Source organism: Oncorhynchus clarkii, chromosome 12, assembly GCF_045791955.1.
Source record: "Oncorhynchus clarkii lewisi isolate Uvic-CL-2024 chromosome 12, UVic_Ocla_1.0, whole genome shotgun sequence".
Taxonomy (NCBI): domain Eukaryota; kingdom Metazoa; phylum Chordata; class Actinopteri; order Salmoniformes; family Salmonidae; genus Oncorhynchus; species Oncorhynchus clarkii.
Genome location: NC_092158.1, coordinates 62,968,615 through 62,989,289, shown reverse-complemented (window position 1 = coordinate 62,989,289; position 20,675 = coordinate 62,968,615). Strand labels below are relative to the sequence as shown.

At 43.4% G+C, this 20,675-nt stretch overlaps 1 protein-coding gene across 3 annotated transcripts in view; it reads left to right on the top strand.

The window, feature by feature from the left end:
- The window catches only part of LOC139420950 (serine/threonine-protein kinase TAO2-like), a 33,376-nt gene that overhangs the window by 6,608 nt on the left and 6,093 nt on the right, over nucleotides 1-20,675 (top strand). For all 3 annotated transcript variants that reach the window (XM_071171384.1, XM_071171382.1, XM_071171383.1), the window contains 10 exons: nucleotides 1,062-1,175; nucleotides 1,329-1,420; nucleotides 1,777-1,870; nucleotides 2,103-2,184; nucleotides 2,305-2,472; nucleotides 3,755-3,961; nucleotides 4,214-4,342; nucleotides 4,641-4,877; nucleotides 6,778-6,906; nucleotides 8,172-8,375. In XM_071171384.1, the coding sequence (XP_071027485.1) occupies nucleotides 1,062-1,175; nucleotides 1,329-1,420; nucleotides 1,777-1,870; nucleotides 2,103-2,184; nucleotides 2,305-2,472; nucleotides 3,755-3,961; nucleotides 4,214-4,342; nucleotides 4,641-4,877; nucleotides 6,778-6,906; nucleotides 8,172-8,375 (1,456 nt within the window). The remainder of the gene's footprint in view (nucleotides 1-1,061; nucleotides 1,176-1,328; nucleotides 1,421-1,776; nucleotides 1,871-2,102; nucleotides 2,185-2,304; nucleotides 2,473-3,754; nucleotides 3,962-4,213; nucleotides 4,343-4,640; nucleotides 4,878-6,777; nucleotides 6,907-8,171; nucleotides 8,376-20,675) is intronic.

The window sequence follows — 20,675 nt, the reverse complement described above, 5'->3', positions numbered from 1 at the left end:
CGTCTCGGTTTTTATTTTAAAGCGTTTTTTTTTTATACGTCGCTTGATTGGGTCAATTGCAAAGACATGGGCACCTTTTGTATTTGTAGTCAACTTTGTTCTCAGGTTTCCCGGGTCACAGAGACGGTTAAGCCATGTGATTCTGTTTTAGCGGAGATCTGCTGTGTAGAAAGTGATTCGGGAGGCATGTAATGACACAATTAGCTGTTCTAGTGGTCCGGGGTAGGCGTTAGATTCTGAGCGTTTTCAAGTGTGACGTTAATAACGATGGCTTGGCGATTTTTAACGGTTCTCCTACGAAGGTTCTAACGGTGAACTTAGCCTTAAGATACTTTTGGGAAACCGGGCCCTATTCTTTTCTATACCATTATATGCTACATTAGGGTATGTCACGATCGCAAAGAGGTTTCTAGCCTTAAGGGTCAAATCAGGGTTTTTTTCAGGGATGAAAAGGATCATGGGTTAAGGAAACTCTCCAGGCCACTCTTGAACGTCTACAATTGTATGGAAAGTATGCAGAAACTATAATGGGTGTGTATATATAGATTACCAACCCCTGGGAGTTGGTAATCTACTGCATCTTGCCTATGCCGTTCTGTACCATCACTCATTCATATATCTTTATGTACATACACTTGTGTGTATAAGGTAGTTGTTGTGAAATTGTTAGGTTAGATTACTCGTTGGTTATTACTGCATTGTCGGAACTAGAAGCACAAGCATTTCGCTACACTTGCATTAACATCTGCTAACCATGTGTAAGTGACAAATAAATTTGATTTGATATATTTTTTTGAACTGCTCATTTTTTGGCCCGCAAATTGATTTTGGTATACCTGTCATCCCCCCAAAAAATCTGTGCGGCCCTCCGTTGAATTTTAAAAATCCTGCTGTTGCCCTCCAGCCAAAACATTTGCCCACCCCTGGGTTAAATTAATACGTTCAACGTCGTTATCTCTGCGCTGTCAACGTTAACATTGTTACTGTTGTGTCAACATTGTTTTTGTTACTGTTGTGTCAACATTGTTTTTGTCATGTTAACATTTCTCCTCTCCTCTCAGGGATGTGAAGGCAGGGAACATCCTCCTGACAGAGCCGGGCCAGGTGAAGCTGGGAGACTTTGGCTCTGCCTCCATTGTTGCCCCCGCCAACTCCTTTGTAGGAACCCCCTACTGGTGAGGAGCTAGAAATGCAAACTGTGGACTATTCAATTCCTTGAAGGCCAAAGTACTGCTGGTCCTCTCCCGTGAATCTACAAATCCTCCCCCCACCCCCTGCCCTACACACCAGTGGCTGATTTATAAAGGGAGGGTTCACTCTTTTTCCAGGATGGCTCCGGAAGTGATCCTAGCGATGGACGAGGGTCAGTACGACGGCAAGGTGGACGTCTGGTCTCTGGGCATCACCTGTATAGAGCTGGGTAGGCATCGCACACCACATCAAGAAAGAGAGAGATTTCAGAAGTTAAAACTAACAATGTAGCATAATATAGGAAATATGAAGGCGTCTTAACCCCAGGCCCTCACTGTCTGAGTGGTCTGACCAAAACCCCTAACCCCTGGGAGTTGGTAATAGTCTGTCTGTTTGTTCCGGCATTGTTACTGGGATTTAAGAGACTCAGCGCTAAGCTGCTTTCGCTGCTAGTGAACACGTCCTCTCTCTCCCTTCTCTCTCTCACTTGGTCACTTTCTCTCCATCTCCTTTACCTTCTCTCGATTGATCTCTCGCTCCTCTTCTTTTTGTACCCTTCTCTCGCTCTTCCTTTTCTCCCTTTAGCGGAGAGGAAGCCTCCTCTGTTCAATATGAATGCTATGAGTGCCTTATACCACATCGCGCAGAACGAGAGCCCCATCCTAGCGTCCAATCACTGGTGAGCATCACTCTCCCTCTTTCTCCCTCATGCACAACTCTCCACTCACGTATCTGTCTGTCATTCACCTAACCCCCCCCTCTCTTGCTTAACTCTTGAACTCCTTTTTTTCATGATCTCGCCTGTACATCACTGTCTCGTTGTCTCTTAACGCTCTCTTTCGCTCACTCACCAGCTCTCTCTCTTTCTCTGTCTCCTCTCTGACGCAACTCTCTTCTTTCTTGCGCCGCAGGTCTGATTATTTCCGTAACTTTGTGGACTCCTGTCTACAGAAGATTCCCCAGGACAGGCCTATCTCTGATGTGTTGCTCAATGTAAGAGTGCAGCTCACACACCTCTTCCTCGTTCCTCCTCTCTTCCCCAATTTCTCTCTCTAACTCGTTGCACTCCCTCTTCCCCGCCTCCTTTCTTCCCCTACTTCCCCCTGTCGGTAGCACCGGTTTCTGTGTCGTGAGCGTCCCCTGACGGCGGTGATGGACCTGATAGCGAGGACCAAGGACGCAGTGCGGGAGCTGGACAACCTTCAGTACAGGAAGATGAAGAAGATCCTCTTCCACGAAGCCCACAACGGACCCACCCCAGAGGGAGGCGAGGAGGAGGAGGTAGGAGCTCCCCCCCCCCCCCCCCCCCCCCCCCCCTCATGTTAATAAGGCCCATAATGGACCTCCTCTGGTTGTATGGTGGGGAGGTGGTGGTACGGGGCACACTTGTTAGGGCAGATCTGTGTCCTTCACTTACAGCGCCTTCAAAAATGATTCATACCACTCGACTTATTCCACATTTTGTTGTTACAACCTGAATTCAAAATGGATTAAATATTTATTTTTTTCTCCCCCAATCCACACATAATGACAAAGTGAAGACATGTTTTTAGAAATATATTCACATGTTAGATTCACCTTTGGCAGCGATTACAGCTATGAGTCTTTCTGGGTAAGTCTCAGAGCTTGAAAATATGAAGTGGTACTCAGTGATGTGTTGTTTGATTTACCCCAAACATAACACTGTATGCAGGACATAAAGTTGGAATTTCTTTGCCACTTTTTTTTGCAATTTTACTTTAGTGCCTTATTGCAAACCGGATGTACGTCTTTGAATATTGTATTATGTACAGGCTTCCTTCTCACTCTTGTCAATTAGGTTAATATTGTGGAGTAACTACAATGTTGTTGATCCATCCTCGGTTGTCTCCCATCACAGCCATTAAACTCTGTAACTGTTTTAAAGTCACCATTGGCCTCATGGTGAAATCCCTGAATGTTTCCTTCCTCTCCGGCAACTGAACTAGGAAAGATGCCTGTATCTTTGTACTTACTGGGTGTATTGATACACCATCCAAAGTGTAATTAATAGCTTTGCCGTGTCAAAGGGATATTCAGTGTCTGCTTTTTTATTTTTTTACCCATCTACCAATAGGTTCCCTTCTTTGCAAAGTATTGGAAAACCTCCTTGGTATTGGTGGTTGAATCTGTGTTTGAAATTCACAGCTCGACTGAGGGACCTCAGTAATTGTATGTGTGTACAGAGATGAGGTAGTTATTCAAAAATAATGTTAAACATTATTGCACACAGTGAGTCCATGCAACTTATGACTTGTTAGGCACATTTGTTCTGAATGTATTTAGGCTTGCCATGACAAAGGGGTCGAGTACTTATTGACTCAAGATATTTAATTTTTAATTCATTTGTAAAAATTACGGGGTATTGTGTGTAGGCCAGTGACAGTCTCAATGTAATCCATTTTAAATGCAGGCTGTAACACAACAACATTTGGTAAAAGTCTAGGCGTGAATACTTTCTGAAGGTATTGTATTTTATGTTAACTTTCTGTCTCTATAATGTCTTTTTTTTTTCCCTCTCTCCTTCCCCCTCCCTCTCACCCAGGAGGTGGAGCAGTACCTGCTGCGCACAGGCACTGTGGGCAGCATGGAGAGTTCCCAGTCTGTGCCCAGTATGTCCATCTCCGCCAGCTCCCAGAGCTCCTCGGTCAACAGCCTGGCGGACGGCTCCGACGACAGCAACGAGATGGCCATGATGACCGAGGGAGAGCACACGGTCACCTCCAACTCCTCCATTATACACCGCCCTACTGTAAGTCTGAGAGAACAGTCTCCTTCATTTTACTTCCCTACTGTTAGTCTGAGAGAACAGTCTCCTCCATCATACACTGCCCTACTGTAAGTCTGAGAGGTGTGTGTGTGTCGTGCGTGTGTGCTAGAGAGAAAGAAGATGGTGGTGTGTGTATGTGGTACGTATATTGGGTGTGTGCAATTTGTTTGTCTGTGGACATTAATTAAACTTCCCTCTCCTCCCGAATTCTCTCTCCTTGTCCCCCTCCCCCAGGGTCAGGATAATATCTATGATGACCCATACCAGCCAGAGATAGACCAGCAGCAGCCCTCGTCAGCCGCCCGCCGCAGGGCCTACTACCGCAACCGGGACCACTTCGCCACCATTCGCACGGCCTCCCTGGTAAGCACATCCCCAAACCCCTCTCTCTGACTCAACCACTAGCACAACCCCTAACCCCTCTCTCATACTACTATGAATGCTTTTATTGTTTTCTTCCAATTACTTTGCCTCAGCTTGATTGAATTTGCCTCCGATCCAATGGAACTGTCCCACAACTGAAAACCCCGCCCACCTGTCTCTCCAGGCAGGCTCAATCGAAAAGTCAGATACTATTGAGACACATTCCCTCTCTCTCCTTCCCTTTATCTCCCCACTCTCTCTTCCCCCTCTCTCTCTTCCCTCTCCCCTCTCTCTTCAGGTTACCCGTCAGATCCAGGAGCACGAGCAGGGCTCAGCGCTGAGGGAGCAGATGTCTGGTTATAAGAGGATGAGGCGGCAGCACCAGAAACAGTTGATGGGCCTGGAGAACAAGCTGAAGGCTGAGATGGATGAGCACCAGCTGAGACTAGACAAAGAGCTGGAGAACCAGAGGAACACCTTCGGAGGAGAGGGGGACAAACTGGGCAAGAAACACCAGGCCATACTGGAGAAGGAGGTGAGGGATGGCGGGACTGGAGGAAAGAAGGAGGGGTGGAGAACCAGAGTTTTGGAGGAGAGGGGGTCAAACCGGGAAAGATTAACATAATTTATGACTTTTCTCCCTTCATCACAATATTGTGGCTGTATCCAGGAAGGCCAAAGTTCCAAAAGCTGGGCCTAAAATAGTGTATAAGAGATCATACCAAATATTTTGCATGATGAAAAAAATAAATTGTTGGTCTAATGTGATTAATAAGGAGCACTTGATGGATTTAGGAAATTGCTTCTTCCAATTATTGATAAACATGGACCTGTTAAGAAACTGCCGGTTAGAACTGTTAAGGCTCCATGGATTGATGAGGAATTGAACAACTGTAATGGTGAAGGAGATGGAGCAAAAGGAGTGGCTAATAAGTCTGGCTGACTTACTGCAAATTAAGAAATGATGTGACTAAACTCAACAAAAAGAAGAAGAAACTGTATTATGAAGACAAGATCAATTTATATAAAGAATGATGGGAAAAAAACTTTGGAGTATTTTAAATAAAATTATGGGCAGAAAGACACATTCAACCCTATCTTTTATTGAATTAGATGGCTTTTTCATCTCAAAACCATTTGATGTTGCCAATTATTTTGCTTATAGAGAAGGGCACTCAACATGTACTACACTGACACAAATGACTGAATAATTGGTTGAAAGAAATTGATAATAAGATTGTGAGCTGTACTGTTAGATTTCAGTGCAGCCTTTGAAATGATTGACCATAACATGTTTAAAAAACGTGTTATGGTTTTTCAACCTCAGATTGCCATATAATGGATTCAGAGCTATCTAATAGAACTCAAAGGGTTTTCTTTAATAGGAGCTTCTCTAATGTCAAACATGTAAAATGTGGTGTACCGCAGGGCAGCTCTCTAGGCCCTCTATTCTTTTCTAGTTTTACCACTGGCATTAAATGAAGCATGTGTGTCCATATATGCTGATGATTTCAACCATATACACATCAGCAACCACAGCTAATGAAGTCACTGAAACCCTTAACAAAGAGTTGCAGTCTGTTTTGGAATGGGTGGCCAGTAATAAACTGGTCCTGAACATCTCTAAAACTAAGCATTGTATTTTGTACAAATCATTCCCTAAGTTCTAGGCCTCAGCTGAATCTGGTAATGAATGGTGTGACTGTTGAATTACTTGGTGTTACCTAAGATTGTAAATTATCATGGCTAAAACATATAGATTCAATGGTTATAAAGATGCTCTGCTTAAGGAGATGCTCTGCTTTTTTGATGACCACATTCCAAAAAACAAGTCCTGCAGGCTCTAGTTTAGTCTAATCTTGATTATTGTCTAGTCGAGTGCTGCAAGGAAAGACCTAGTGCTGGCCCAGAACAGAGCGGAACATCTTGCTCTTCACTGTAATCCGAGGGCTGATATAAATACTTTGCTTGCAAGTCTCTTGGTTAAGAGTTTAAGAGAGACTTACTGCATCACTTCTTCTTTTTTTAAGAAACGTGTTGAAAATCCCAAAATGTTTGCATCGTCAGCTTACACACACAGCTCTTTTCGCATTCCCCAAATCCAGAACAAATTCAAGAAAGCGTACAGTATTATATAGGAAGCTATTATTGCATGGACATACGTTCCATCTGATATTGCTCAAATGAACAACAAACCTGGTTTAAAAAAACATCTCACGGCACAACGCCTCTCCCCTATTTGACCTAGATAGTTTGTGTATGTATTGATATGTAAGCTACGTGTCCCTTAAAAAAAAAAAGTTAGTTCTGTTTTAGTCTATTAATATTCTGTATTATTTCATGTTTTGTGTGGACGCCAGGAAGAGTAGCTGCTGCTTTTGCAACAGCTAATGGGGATCCTAATAAAAATACCAAACACCTCCCTCTCTCTCTAGACCAAGGCAGCCCTAGCTGAGGAGAAGAAGTTCCAGCAGCATATCCTGAGCCAGCAGAAGAAAGAGCTGACCAGTCTACTGGAATCTCAGAAACGCCAGTACCGCCAGCGCAAGGACCAGCTCAAAGAGGTACAACCTTATTCCAACCACACGACAACCTTATTCCAACCATTTCAGGACAACCATACAATTGCAGTCACATGGGACTGACCCAGGAGTGTCTGGTGCCACCCTCTAACCCTCCTCCCTGTGTTTTGATTGGCTTGTGTCACCCCCTAACCCAGGGTTCCTCAACTGGCGGCCCGCAGGCCAAATGTTATTTGGACCCCCAATTTTTCTTTGCAAAATATAAAACAAATAATAAATGTTTCCTTGTTGCACATAAGACTGTATAAACACCAGGAAAACAGCTCCACAAATCAGCTAAACATTTTCAGAAATCTGTTCCCAAGTATTCCCAAGCATAGAGAACCAATGTAAGCAAGATTTGAAATTGTTTTAATCAAACATTGTATCTGTTCTTGCGGTTAAGTTGAAGTCTTCAAAACATTTGTAATCCTACGGATGTTTTTTATTTTTTATCACAGTGCAGCTGGCTCGTCTGCTCTTTCTCTTCACTAATGATGCAGGTGTGTGTTCAGTCTTCGGCCTGTTCCCCTAGCCTATTCATTGATGATAGACCCTGCTTTACTGAAGTTGTTTTTACTGCTAGAAATTGCGAGATGCAGCTTTTGATTGCCGATAGATGGGCCTAGTGCACGGTTTTGACTCCGTCTGTCTGGTGGCCAACCTTCCTATACTGTGCACCTTCCCTCTCTCTCCATCCCTTGCTAGCTTGCTATGGGAGATGCAGGCAGCTCAAGATAATTTGATTGACAGTTAGTTCCTCTTCAGAAGCGGCATTCCTTTACAGACAAGTAAAATACCCGTTCAGTGGCACTTCGAAACCTTCTCTGGAGAAGGTTTTGTCGGCAATTAAAAAGCCTGATTGTACCCTTAGACACAAAAACATGCCCTAGCCGAGGCGCTTTCAATGGTATGACTGTGGTACGTTTAACTTAATTGCCCGGCCCTAGTGTTCATACATACGTAATTGGACCATTACTCTGCAATTTTATGAGCCATTTGTCACGTCCCTACCTTCAACCCTTACCCCTGTGTTGTAATGAGTGGCTAGTGTCACTCTCTAACCCTTCCCCCTGTTGTTTTATACTAGGAACCGAATGAGAACCAGTCGACCCCTATTCTGGAGAAGCCGGGGTGGTTGGTGTCACCCTCTAACCCTTCCCCCTGTGTTTCTACTAGGAACTGAATGAGAACCAGTCGACCCCTATTCTGGAGAAGCCGGGGTGGTTGGTGTCACCCTCTAACCCTTCCCCCTGTGTTTCTACTAGGAACTGAATGAGAACCAGTCGACCCCTAAGCGGGAGAAGCAGGAATGGCTGGTGCGTCAGAAGGAGTGTCTGCAGCAGCTGCAGGCAGAAGAGGAGGCGGGGCTGCTGAGGAGACAAAGGCAGTATTACGAGCTGCAGTGTCGCCAGTACAAGAGGAAGATGCTGCTGGCCCGACACAATCTAGAACAAGACCTGCTCAGAGAGGTAAAGCAGACCTATTGTAATACCTATAGTATAGGTATATTACTGGAGGAGATTGACCTGCTCAGAGGTCTCTGAGAGGTTTAATTGGCAGATCTCTCCATCACCATCTAGCATAAGCCTTAGAACACCCCACCCCACCCCACCATTATCGACTCAAGCAGAAGTTATTTAACTTATAAAAACTATTTCATTGTAAACTTTATATGCCTCAAATCAGAATCAATTTGGCATCCCAAAAATAATATGGCTAATGTGCTAAAACAATTATTTTGATTGGCAATTTTGCCATTTTTCAAAGTCACATCTAATACAACTGTTGCCTCGATTTAGAGCCACACGTCATAGTCGTGTGATTCGCACAAAATTTTAATTGATTAGCAATAGGTTTGGGCATTAAACATATTTTCATATCGTCATACCATCCTTCACTCATCCCGGGATTTACGGTACTACCGGTTTAGTACACAAGGATGCGCCAAACAACACAAAGCCCATTGGGTGTCTATTACTAAAATGCTACCAAATTAGTACGAGTAATAGCAAATTTCCATGGATTCTGATGGCTAAATATGCTAACGAGCGCAAACGAAAAACATTAATTGCAAGACCGGCAATCCAGGTCGTAAAGTTATAAACTCAACAATTTTTTCCCCCCTTTTTCAGGACCCTGTCTTTCAAAGATAATTTGTAAAAATCCAAATAACTTCACAGATCTTCATTGTAAAGGGTTTAAACACTGTTTCCCATGAACCATAAATGTTCAATGAACCATAAACAATTAATGAATATGCACCTGTGGAACGGTCGTTAAGACACTAATAGCTTATGAAAACTTAGGACACTAAAGAGGCCTTTCTACTGACTCTGGAAAACACCAAAAGAAAGATGCCCAGGGTCCCTGCTCATCTGCGTGAACGTGCCTTTGGCATGCTGCAAGGAGGCATGAGGACTGCAGATGTGGCCAGGGCAATAAATTGCAATGTCTGTACTGTGAGACGCCTAAGACAGCGCTACAGGGAGACCGGACGGACAGCTGATTGTTCTCGTAGTGGCAGACCATGTGTAACAACACCTGCACAGGATCAGTACATCCGAGCATCACACTTGCGGGACAGGTACAGGATGGCAACAACAACTGCCCGAGTTACACCAGGAACGCACAATCCCTTCATCAGTGCTCAGACTGTCCCAAATAGGCAGAGAGAGTTTGGACTGAGAGCTTGTAGGCCTGTTGTAAGGCTGGTCCTCACCAGACATCACCGTCAACAACATCACCTATGGGCACAAACCCACCGTCGCTGGACCAGGCAGGACTGGCAAAACGAGTCTCTGTTTTGTCTCACCAGGGGTGATGGTCGGATTCGGTTTATCGTCGAAGGATTGAGTGTTACACCAAGACTAGTACTCTGGAGCAGGATCGATTTGGAGGTGGAGGGTCCGTCTGGGGCGTCACAGCGTCATCGGACTGAGCTTGTCATTGCAGGCAATCTCAACGCTGTGCGTTACCGGCGAAGACATCCTCCTCCCTCATGTGGTACCCTTCCTGCAGGCTCATTTTGACATGACCCTCCAGCATGACAATGCCACCAGCCATACTGCTCGTTCTGTGCGTGATTTCCTGCAAGACAGGAATGTCAGTGTTCTGCCATGGCCAGCAAAGAGCCCGGATCTCAATTCCATTGAGCACCTCTGGGACCTGTTGGATCGGAGGGTGAGGGTTAGAGCCATTCCCCCCCAGAAATGTCCGGGAACTTGCAGGTGCCTTAGTGGAAGAGTGTGGTAACATCTCACGGCAAGAACTGGCAAATCTGGTACATTCTTTGAGGAGATGCGGGGGGGGGGACAACAACACTGACTTCACGACCTCTGTCAATACACAGCTGGACTCACCTGATCCTGCTTTCTCCCATTGTGCTATTTACTAACACATCACTGGCTGAACTGTTCTGGGGAACTATGGTATGCTTCATAATGTGACAGGTGAAATGAGAAAAGCAATTTGCTTTATCTCAAAGTATTGCACATGTTAACTGCAACAATTAACAACTTCACTGAGTTATAGTTCATAGGAAATCAGGAAATCAGTCAATACATTTATTAGGCCCGAGTCTATGGCGGGCATATGCTCACCCACTGGGGAGCCAGACCCAGCCAATCGTAATGCGTTTTTCCCAGAAAGGGCTTTATTACAGACAGAAATACTCAGTTTCATCAGCTGTCCGGGTGGCTGGTCTTAGACGATTCCACAGGTGAAGATTCCAGATGTGGAGGTCCTGGGTTGGCATGGTTACACATGGTCTGCAGTTGTGAGGCCGGTTGGATGTACTGCTAAATTCTCTAAAACATTATGGTAGAAAAATAACATTAAATGCTCTGGTGGACATTCCTTCCAATTGCACGCTCCTTCAACTTGAGACATCTGTGGCATTGTGTTGTGACAGAACTGCACATTTTAGAGTGGCCTTTTATTGTCCCCAGTACAAGGTGTATCTGTGTAATGATCATGCTGTTTTTAATTAACTTCTTGATATGCCATCTTGGCAAAGATACTCACTTACAGGGATGTAAACAAGTTTCTGCCCAAAATTGTAGAGAAATAAGCGTTTTGTGCATATGGAAAATTTCTGGGATATTTTATATCAGCTCATGAAATATGGGACCAACACTTTGCGTTCATATTTTTGTTTAGTATAGCTACAAATATAAAAATGTATTGATACACCATCCTGTGGCTATTTCCAAATGCGCCGATATACCGCCCAAGCCTAATTAGCATGTAAATCCACACCCCCTGAATTAAACAGTCCCACACTGTTGCCAGCAATTCGAGGAAATAGACCGTAAGGTATAGGGGTGGGGCGAGGCTTAACCCAGTCCCTGGGCCTCTCGAACCTCGCCCAATCCCCCGACACGTATTTGGACCCCTTGACTTTTTTCCACATTTTATCGTATAGCCGATTTCTAAAATTGTTTATTTTCCCTCAATCTACCCCGTAGTGACAAAGCAAGAAATGTTTGCTAGGAACATAAATATTCAGACCCTTTACTCAGTACTTAAATCACCTTTGGCAGTGATTACAGCCTCGAGTTTTCTTGGGTATGACGCTACAAGCTTGGCACTCTTGTATTTGGGGAGGTTTTTTTCTCTGAAGATCCTCTCAAGCTCGGTCAGGTTGGATGGGGAGTGTCGCAGCACAGCTTTGCCATTATGGGGTATTGTGAGGAAATAGTTTCATTTCATACATTTTAGAATAAGGCTATGTGGAAAAAGTCCATGTCTGATTCCTTCCTGAAGGCAACATATTTTCAATAAACAAAAATAGTATTTTCACCTGTTAAACTAGTGTACAAAACAGATCTACTGCTTCTTAAACTTGCTTTCAATGAGAATGACATTTAACATTGCATTTCTATGTGAAATTGATCAGGCACCCAAGTTACAAAAACATATTTATTGACTGAAGTAGCCTATTTACAATTAACAATGGTGTGTGTGTGGTTGTATGCATAGCTGTGGTGTTGAAAGGTGCCAAAGCAAACACATCCAAAATCTAAGTGTGTCTGAAATGAAGAGATTCTCCTCCATGAATGGGGTAAAGGTGAATTTATCCCGGGACACACCCGGGCCCAGGTGTCCCATTCCGCTGACGACCCTCCCAGTTTCGCCCACCGACATCCTATTAAGGAAAACGAGCAGAGAAAGAATCCTGCAAACAGGCTGGGAGGGCAGAGATAATGGAATAACAGGGAATGTAGTGACAGATTTTTGTACCATCGTTAGCCGGCGCAGTGGCCAGGTCGCCAAGGCTCATGGAACGTGTCATCGCACACACAGAGAACACCTCTGGGGAAACTCTGCGCTCTCATCGGGAATCCCTACAATTGATGGCCTATTGGAAACCACTGGAGATGGAGACACAGACCATACACGCTCACCAGCCAAGTTATTCCCGAAGATAACGTTGATACCCTCAATAGGCAACGAAGGACGCACCCCTACATCAACCTCACCTTTCACCAGTTCAGAATCCCACATCAGTTTTTGCAATGGAACTGACAGAGTTCAAACCTATTCCCCTAATTAAAACACTATTCCCCCGAATCAGTCTCCGCAGAGAAGGGCAACACAGACGATCAGAGGCACCTGTGTCTCAAGATCTTCACTGGCACTTGGTCGTTACTTCCTGACATTGACACAAAACCCTCTGTAGTGAAAGGCAAATAATCTGGGTCAATATGAACTTTCACATGCCCCTGGGCATGAGAGAGTGACAAGAGTGAACTGATGTGGGACAGGCGCTGCTAATGCCTTGGGCTTAAGTTTAACATAAGCACTGAATTTACCCTGAGAACAATCACATTTATTTATAAAGCTATTCTTACATCAGCTGATGTCACAAAATGCTGTACAGAAACCCAGCCTAAAACCCCCAAACAATGCAGGTGTAGAAGCACGGTGGCTAGGAAAAACTCCCTAGAAAGGCCCAAACCTAGGAAGAACCAGGCTATGAGGGGTGGTCAGTCCTCTTCTGACTGTACCGGGTGGAGATTATAACAGAACATGGCCAAGATGTTCTAATGTTCATAGATGACCAGCAGGGTCAAATAATAATCACAGTGGTTGTAGAGGGTGCAACAGGTCAGCACCTCAGGAGTAAATGTCAATTGGCTTTTCATAGCCGATCATTAAGAGCATCTCTACTAAAGGTCAACCGACTATGATTTTTCAATGCCGATACCGATTATTGGAGGACCAAAAAAGCCGATACCGATTTAATCTGCAGATTTAAAAAAAATAAAAAATGTTTGTAATAATGACTATTACAACAATACTGAATGAACACTTATTTTAACTTAATAGAATACATCAATAAAATCAATTTAGCCTCAAATAAATAACGAAACATTTTCAATTTGGTTTAAATAATGCAAAAACAAAGTGTTGGAGAAGAAATTAAAAGTGCAATATGTGCTATGTAAGAAAGCTAACGTTTCAGCTCCTTGCTCAGAACATGAGAACATATGAAAGCTGGTGGTTCCTTTTAACATGAGTCTTCAATATTCCCAGGTAAGAAGTTTTAGGTTGTAGTTATTATAGGAATTATAGGACTATTTCCCTCTATACCATTTGTATTTCATTAACCTTTGACTATTGGATGTTTTTTAAGCACTTTAGTATTGCCAGTGTAACAGTATAGCTTCCGTCCCTCTAGTTAGCGTGCGCTAACTAGCTAGCCATTTCACTTCGGTTACACCAGCCTCATCTCGGGAGTTGATAGGCTTGAAGTCAAAAACAACGCAATGCTTGACGCACAACGAAGAGCTGCTGGCAAAACGCATGAAAGTGCTGTTTGAATGAATGTTTACGCGCCTGCTTCTGCCTACCACCGCTCAGTCAGATACTTGTATTCTCAGTCTGATTATACAGGATTATGCAGGACACGCTAGATAATATCTACTAATATCATCAACCATGTGTAGTTAACTAGTGATGATTGTTTTTTATAAGTATGATGCTAGCTAGCAACTTGGTTTACTGCATTCGTGTAACAGTGGAGTGCAACGAGAGAGAGAGAGGCATGTCGTTATTGCGTTGGACTAGTTAACTGTAAGTTAGCAAGATTGGGTCCCCCGAGCTGAAAAGGTGAAAATCTGTCATTCTGCCCCTTGACCAAAGCAGTTAACCCACCGTTCCTAGGCAGTCATTGAAAATAAGAATGTGTTAACTGACTTGCCTAGTTAAATAAAGGTATAACATTTAAAAAAGATCTATAAAAAAATGAATATATATTGGCAAATCGGCGCCCAAAAATACAGATTTCCGATTGTTATGGCTATTCCGATTTAATCGGTCAACCTCTAATCTCTACCACTCTTGCTGTCTCTAGAGAGTCGAAAACAGCAGGTCAGGTAGCACGTCCGGTGAACAGGTCAGTGTTCCATAGCCGCAAGCAGAACAGTTGAAACTGGAGCAGCAGCACGACCAGGTGGACTGGGGACAGCAAGTAGTCATCAGGCCAGGTAGTCCTGAGGCATGGTCCTAGGGCTCAGGTCCCCAGAGAGAGAGAAAGAGAATTAGAGAGCATACTTAAATTCACACAGGACACCGGATAAGACAGGATAAATACTCCAGATATAACAGACTGACCCTAGCCCCCCGACACATAAACTACTGTAGCATAAATACTGGAGGCTGAACAGGACATTCGTTTTTCCAATGACCAGAACCCTGACAGTAGTAACACTCTTGACCGAAGTCAGCTTTACCACAGGAGCCAGGCTCAACTAGGGCTCAGACAGAGCGACCATTGTAGCAAAACGGGGAGATGGCGAGTCCTCGGCAGAGGCTGCCCAGTGGTAACTTCTAGTGTATATATATCAACCTAAGATGATTTTAGACGTTTATCACAAATTTCAACCTGGTAGTGATCAGCGATCTTCAAGTTCTTTAGTACATAATTCTAACAGTTACTCTGATGGACAGCGAATTAACTCATCTACATAAGACGCCATAGTCACAAGTAAATTCTCAAAATAATCTCGCTCTTCCCCTCTGCTGAGCACACCAGACCACAAGAGAAATGTCAATTACACTGGGCAACACAGAAGAGAGATGATACAGTTGAAGTCGGAAGTTTACATACACTTAGGTTGGAGTCATTAACTCGTTTTTCAACCACTCCACAAATGTCTTGTTAACAAACTGTCGGTTTGGACTACTTCGTGCATGATTCAAGTAATTTTTCCAAAGTTGTTTACAGACAGATTAGTTCACTATCACAATTCTAGTGGGTCACAAGTTTACATGCACTAAGTTGACTGTGCCTTTAAACAACTTAGAAAATTCCAGAAAATGTCATGGCTTTATAAGCTTCTGATAGGTTGATTGACATTTGAGTCAATTGGAGGGTGTACCTGTGGATGTATTTCAAGGCCTACCTTCAAACTCAGTGCCTCTTTACTTGACATCATGGAAAAATAAAAATAAATCAGCCAAGACCTCAGGAAAAAAAAATTGTAGACCTCCACAAGTCTGGTTCATCATTTGGAGCAATTTCCAAACGTCTGAAGGTACCACATTCATCTGTACAAACAATAGTACGCGAGTATAAATACCATGGGACCACACAGCCATCATACCGCTCAGGAAGGAGACACTTTCTGTCTCCTAGAGATGAACGTACTTTGGTGCGAAAATTGCAAATCAATCCCAGAACAGCAAAGGACCTTGTGAAGATGCTGGAGGAAACGGGTACAAAAGTATCTATTTCCACAATAAAACGAGTCCACATTTCGACAACCTGAAAGGCCGCTCAGCAAGGAAGAAGCCACTGTTCCAAAACCGCCATAAAAAAGTGAGACTACGGTTTGCAACTGTACATGGGGACAAAGATCGTACTTTTTGGAGAAATGTCCTCTGGTCTGATGAAACAAAAATAGAGCTGTCTGGCCATAATGACCATTGTTATGTTTGGAGGAAAAAGGATGATGCTTGCAAGCCGAAGAACACCATCCCAACCGTGAAGTATAAGGGTGGACGCATCATGTTGTGGGGGTGCTTTGCTGCAGGAGGGACTAGTGCACTTCACAAAATAGATGGTATCAGAGGAAGGATAATTATGTGGATATTGCAGCAGCAATCAAGACATCAGTCAGGAAGTTAAAACTTGGTTGCAAATGGGTCTTCCAAATGGACAATGACCCCAAGGATACTTCCAAAGTTGTGGCAAAATGGCTTAACTTCTTATGGCTGCAATCCCGTTAACGGGAGCGATATGACAACAGCCAGTCAAAGTGTAGGGCACCATTTTCAAAACATCAAAAATCTCATAGTTAACATTCCTCAAAGATACATGTATCTCATACCATTGTAAAGCTATTCTTGTTGTTAATACCACAACAGTGTCCGGTTTCAAATATGCTTTACAGCAAAAGCACCACAAACGATTGTTAGGTCACCACATATAGCTACAGAAAAACACAGCCATTTTTTTCCCAGCCAAAGAGCGGAGTTTCAAAAAGCAGAAATAGAGAAAATGAATCACTAACCTTTGATCTTCATCAGATGACACTAATAGGACTTCATGTTACACAATACATGTATGTTTTGTTTGATAAGGTTCATATTTATCAAAATATGAGTTTACATTGGCGCATTACATTCACTAGTTCCAAAAACATCCAGTGATTTTGCATAGCCACATCATTCAACATAAATACTCATCATAAATGTAGATGTCTGATTTCAAAAAAACGGAATAAGCCAGCCATGCAATAATCTGAGACGGCGCTCAGAAACATTTGCAAGCCGAAGACAATATCCGCCATGTTGACGTCAACATAAACAAGAAATTACATGATAAATATTCCCTTACCTTTGATCTACATCAGAAAGCACTCCAGGAATCCCAGGTCCACAATAAATGTTTGTTTTGTTCGAAAATGTCTAATTTATGTTCAAATACCTTCTTTTGTTAGCGTGTTTGGTATACATATCCAAACGCTCATTCTGGTCAGCGTTACATCGGACAAAAACTTCAAAATGTTATATACAGGTCGAAGAAACATTTTAAACTATGTACAGAATCAATCATTAGTATGTTTTTAACATATACCTTCAATAAAGTTCCAACCGGACTATTCCTTCTTGTCTTCATGAGCCATGGAACGCAAGTGACTACCATGAGAAATAAGCATGATCAGAAAATGGCTGACTGCCAGACACCTGACTGATTCTGCTATCATTCACTCCCACAACACCATAGAAGTCTCATTATAATTTCTATTGATGGTTGACATCTAGTGGAACCCCTAGGCAGTACAACATTAATATCTCAAGGGGATTTCATTGGTGAATACATACAAAGCTCAGATTTCTCACTTCCTTTTTGGATTTCTCCTCAGGATTTTGCTTGCCATATGAGTTCTGTTATACTCAGACATCATTCAAACAGTTTTAGAAACTTTAGTGTTTTCTTTCCAATATTAATAATAATATACATATATTAGCAACTGAGACTGAGGAGTAGGCCGTTTACTTTGGGCAACTTATTAATCCAAGCTACTCAATACTGCCCCCCAGCCATAAGAAGTTAAGGACAACAAAGTCAAGGTATTGGAGTGGCCATAGCTCCGGGTTGCAAATGACACTACCCTACCCAAATCTACCACTGAGGTACACAGCAGATTGTACTCACCTCAGACCAATGTCCCAACAGCGAGTAGAGCAAGAGTTTCCAGCCTGGGCAGGGGCCTGGAAACTAACCAATGATACTCTCTCCAATGCAGAACACAACCAACTATCCACCGCAGTGGCAAGTTTATCAAACAAACAAAGGCAACCAGCACTGGGTACCAAACATTACAACTCAAAAAGCTGTAACAAAAGATGCAAACAAAGCATCTACGGCGTTTCAAAACATTAACTCCACGTTTTCCCCTCCAAACACAATACACATACCAGTAAGCCCCAACGACGCTTGTATTAAGCCCACTGGCATACTCTACCAGGCAACGCACTTGTTTTATGGCGTCCCTGGACAACCAAAATCACTGATGCGTATCTAAAGGCACTATACTAAACACTTGTGCCGTGAATACCAAACGAAGCACATTCCAATAAGCATTAACCCATCCATAATGCAACAAAATACTAGCTATCAGGATGTCTAGGAACCAACCTTATGATCCCGGACGAGCCCCGACACGTCACGAACCGGCCCAAAGCCCGTACCAAAAAAAGAGATGAGGAGGAAAAAAACAAATATATATTTATTAACTGAAGTGACCTATATACAATTAACAATGGTGTGAGTGGCTGCGTGCATAGATGTGATAATGAGTGGTGTTGAAAGGTAACAAAGCGGCCACAAAAATACCACTACCAAAATCCAAGTGTGTCTGCGTGGAGAGAGTCTCCTCCATGTATGGGAGACAGGTGAATTTATCCCGGGACACACCCGGGCCCAGGTGTCCCATTCCGCTGACGACCCTCCCAGCTCCTTCCATCGACGACATCCTATTAAGGAAAACAAGAGCAAAGGAGGAGAATATAGCAGACAGACTGGGAGGGTCGTCACACTATCTACTAATAGAGGCCCTTTTGCGAGGCATTAGAAAAACTCTCTGGTCTTTGTGGTTGAATCTGTGTTTGAAATTCACTGCTCGACTGACGGACCTTACAGATATCTGTACATGAGGTAGTCATTTAAAAAAAATCATGTTAAACACTTATTGCGCACAGTGAGTCCATGTGACTTGTTAAGCACATTTATTTATTTTTTTTTACCCCTGAGCTTGTTTAGGCTTGCCATAACAAAGGGGTTAAATACTTATTGACTCAAAACATTCCCCCCCCCAATTCACCCTCTGAATGGCACACACACACAATCCATGTCTCAACTGTCTCAAGGCAATTCTCTACATGCATACATACAGTGGGGAGAACAAGTATTTGATACACTGCTGATTTTGCAGGTTTTCCTACTTACAAAGCATGTAGAGGTCTGTAATTTTTATCGTAGGTACACTTCAACTGTGAGAGACGGAATCTAAAACAAAAATCCAGAATCACATTTTTAAGTAATTCATTTGCATTTTATTGCATGACATAAGTATTTAATCACCTACCAACCAGTAAGAATTCCGGCTCTCACAGACCTGTTAGTTTTTCTTGAAGAAGCCCTCCTGTTCTCCACTCATTACCTGTATTAACTGCACATGTTTGAACTCGTTACCTGTATAAAAGACACCTGTCCACACACTCAATCAAACAGACTCCAACCTCTCCACAATTGCCAAGACCAGAGAGCTGTGTAAGGACATCAGGGATAAAATTGTAGACCTGCACAAGGCTGGGATGGGCTACAGGACAATAGGCAAGCAGCTTGGTGAGAAGGCAACAACTGTTGATGCAATTATTAGAAAATGGAAGAAGTTCAAGATGACGGTCAATCACCCTCGGTCTGGGGCTCCATGCAAGATCTCACCTCATGGGGCATCAACGATCATGAGGAAGGTGAGGGATCAGCCTAGTACTACACAGCAGGACCTGGTCAATGACCTGAAGAGAGCTCGGACCACAGTCTCAAAGAAAACCATTAGTAACACACTACGCCGTCATGGATTAAAATCCTGCTGCGCACGCAAGGTCCCCCTGCTCAAGCCAGCGCATGTCCAGGCCCGTCTGAAGTTTGCCAATGACAATCTGGATGATCCAGAGGAGGAATGGGAGAAGGTCATGTGGTCTGATGAGACAAAAAGAAAGCTTTTTGGTCTAAACTCCACTCGCCGTGTTTGGAGGAAGAAGGATGAGTACAACCCCAAGAACACCATCCCAACCGTGAAGCATGGAGGTGGAAACATCATTCTTTGGGGATGCTTTTCTGCAAAGGGGACAGGACGACTGCACCGTATTGAGGGGTGGATAGATGGGGCCGCGTATCGCGAGATCTTGGCCAACAACGTCCTTCCCTCAGTAAGAGCATTGAAGATGGGTCGTGGCTGGGTCTTCCAGCATGACAACGGCCCAAAACACACAGCCAGGGCAACTAAGGAGTGGCTCCGTAAGAAGCATCTCAAGGTCCTGGAGTGGCCTAGCCAGTCTCCAGACCTGAACCCAATAGAAAATCTTTGGAGGGAGCTGAAAGTCCGTATTGCCCAGCGACAGCCCCGAAACCTGAAGGGTCTGGAGAAGGTCTGTATGGAGGAGTGGGCCAAAATCCCTGCTGCAGTGTGTGTAAACCTGGTCAAGAACTACAGGAAACGTATGATCTCTGTAGTTGCAAACAAAGGTTTCTGTACCAAATATTAAGTTCTGCTTTTCTGATGTATCAAATACTTTTGTCTTGCAATAAAATGCAAATTACTTAAATCATATAATGTGATTTTCTGGATTTTTGTTTTAGATTCTGTCTCTCTCAGTTGAAGTGTACCTATGATAAACATTACAGACCTCTACATGCTTTGTAAGTAGGAAAACCTGCAAACCAGCGATGGGTAACGATGCTTCGTGGGTGACTGTTGATGTGTGCAGAGGGTTCGAGGCCCGGGTATGGGCGAGAGGACGGACTAAAGTTATACATACATACATACATACATACATACATACATACATACATACATACATACATACATACATCACACACACAGTACCAGTCAAAAGTTTGGACACACCTACTCATTCCAGGGTTTTTCTTTATTTTGACTATTTTCTACATTGTAAAATAATGGTGAAGACATCAAAACTATGAAATAACACATATGAAATCATGTAGTAACAAAGTGTTAAACAAAATATAT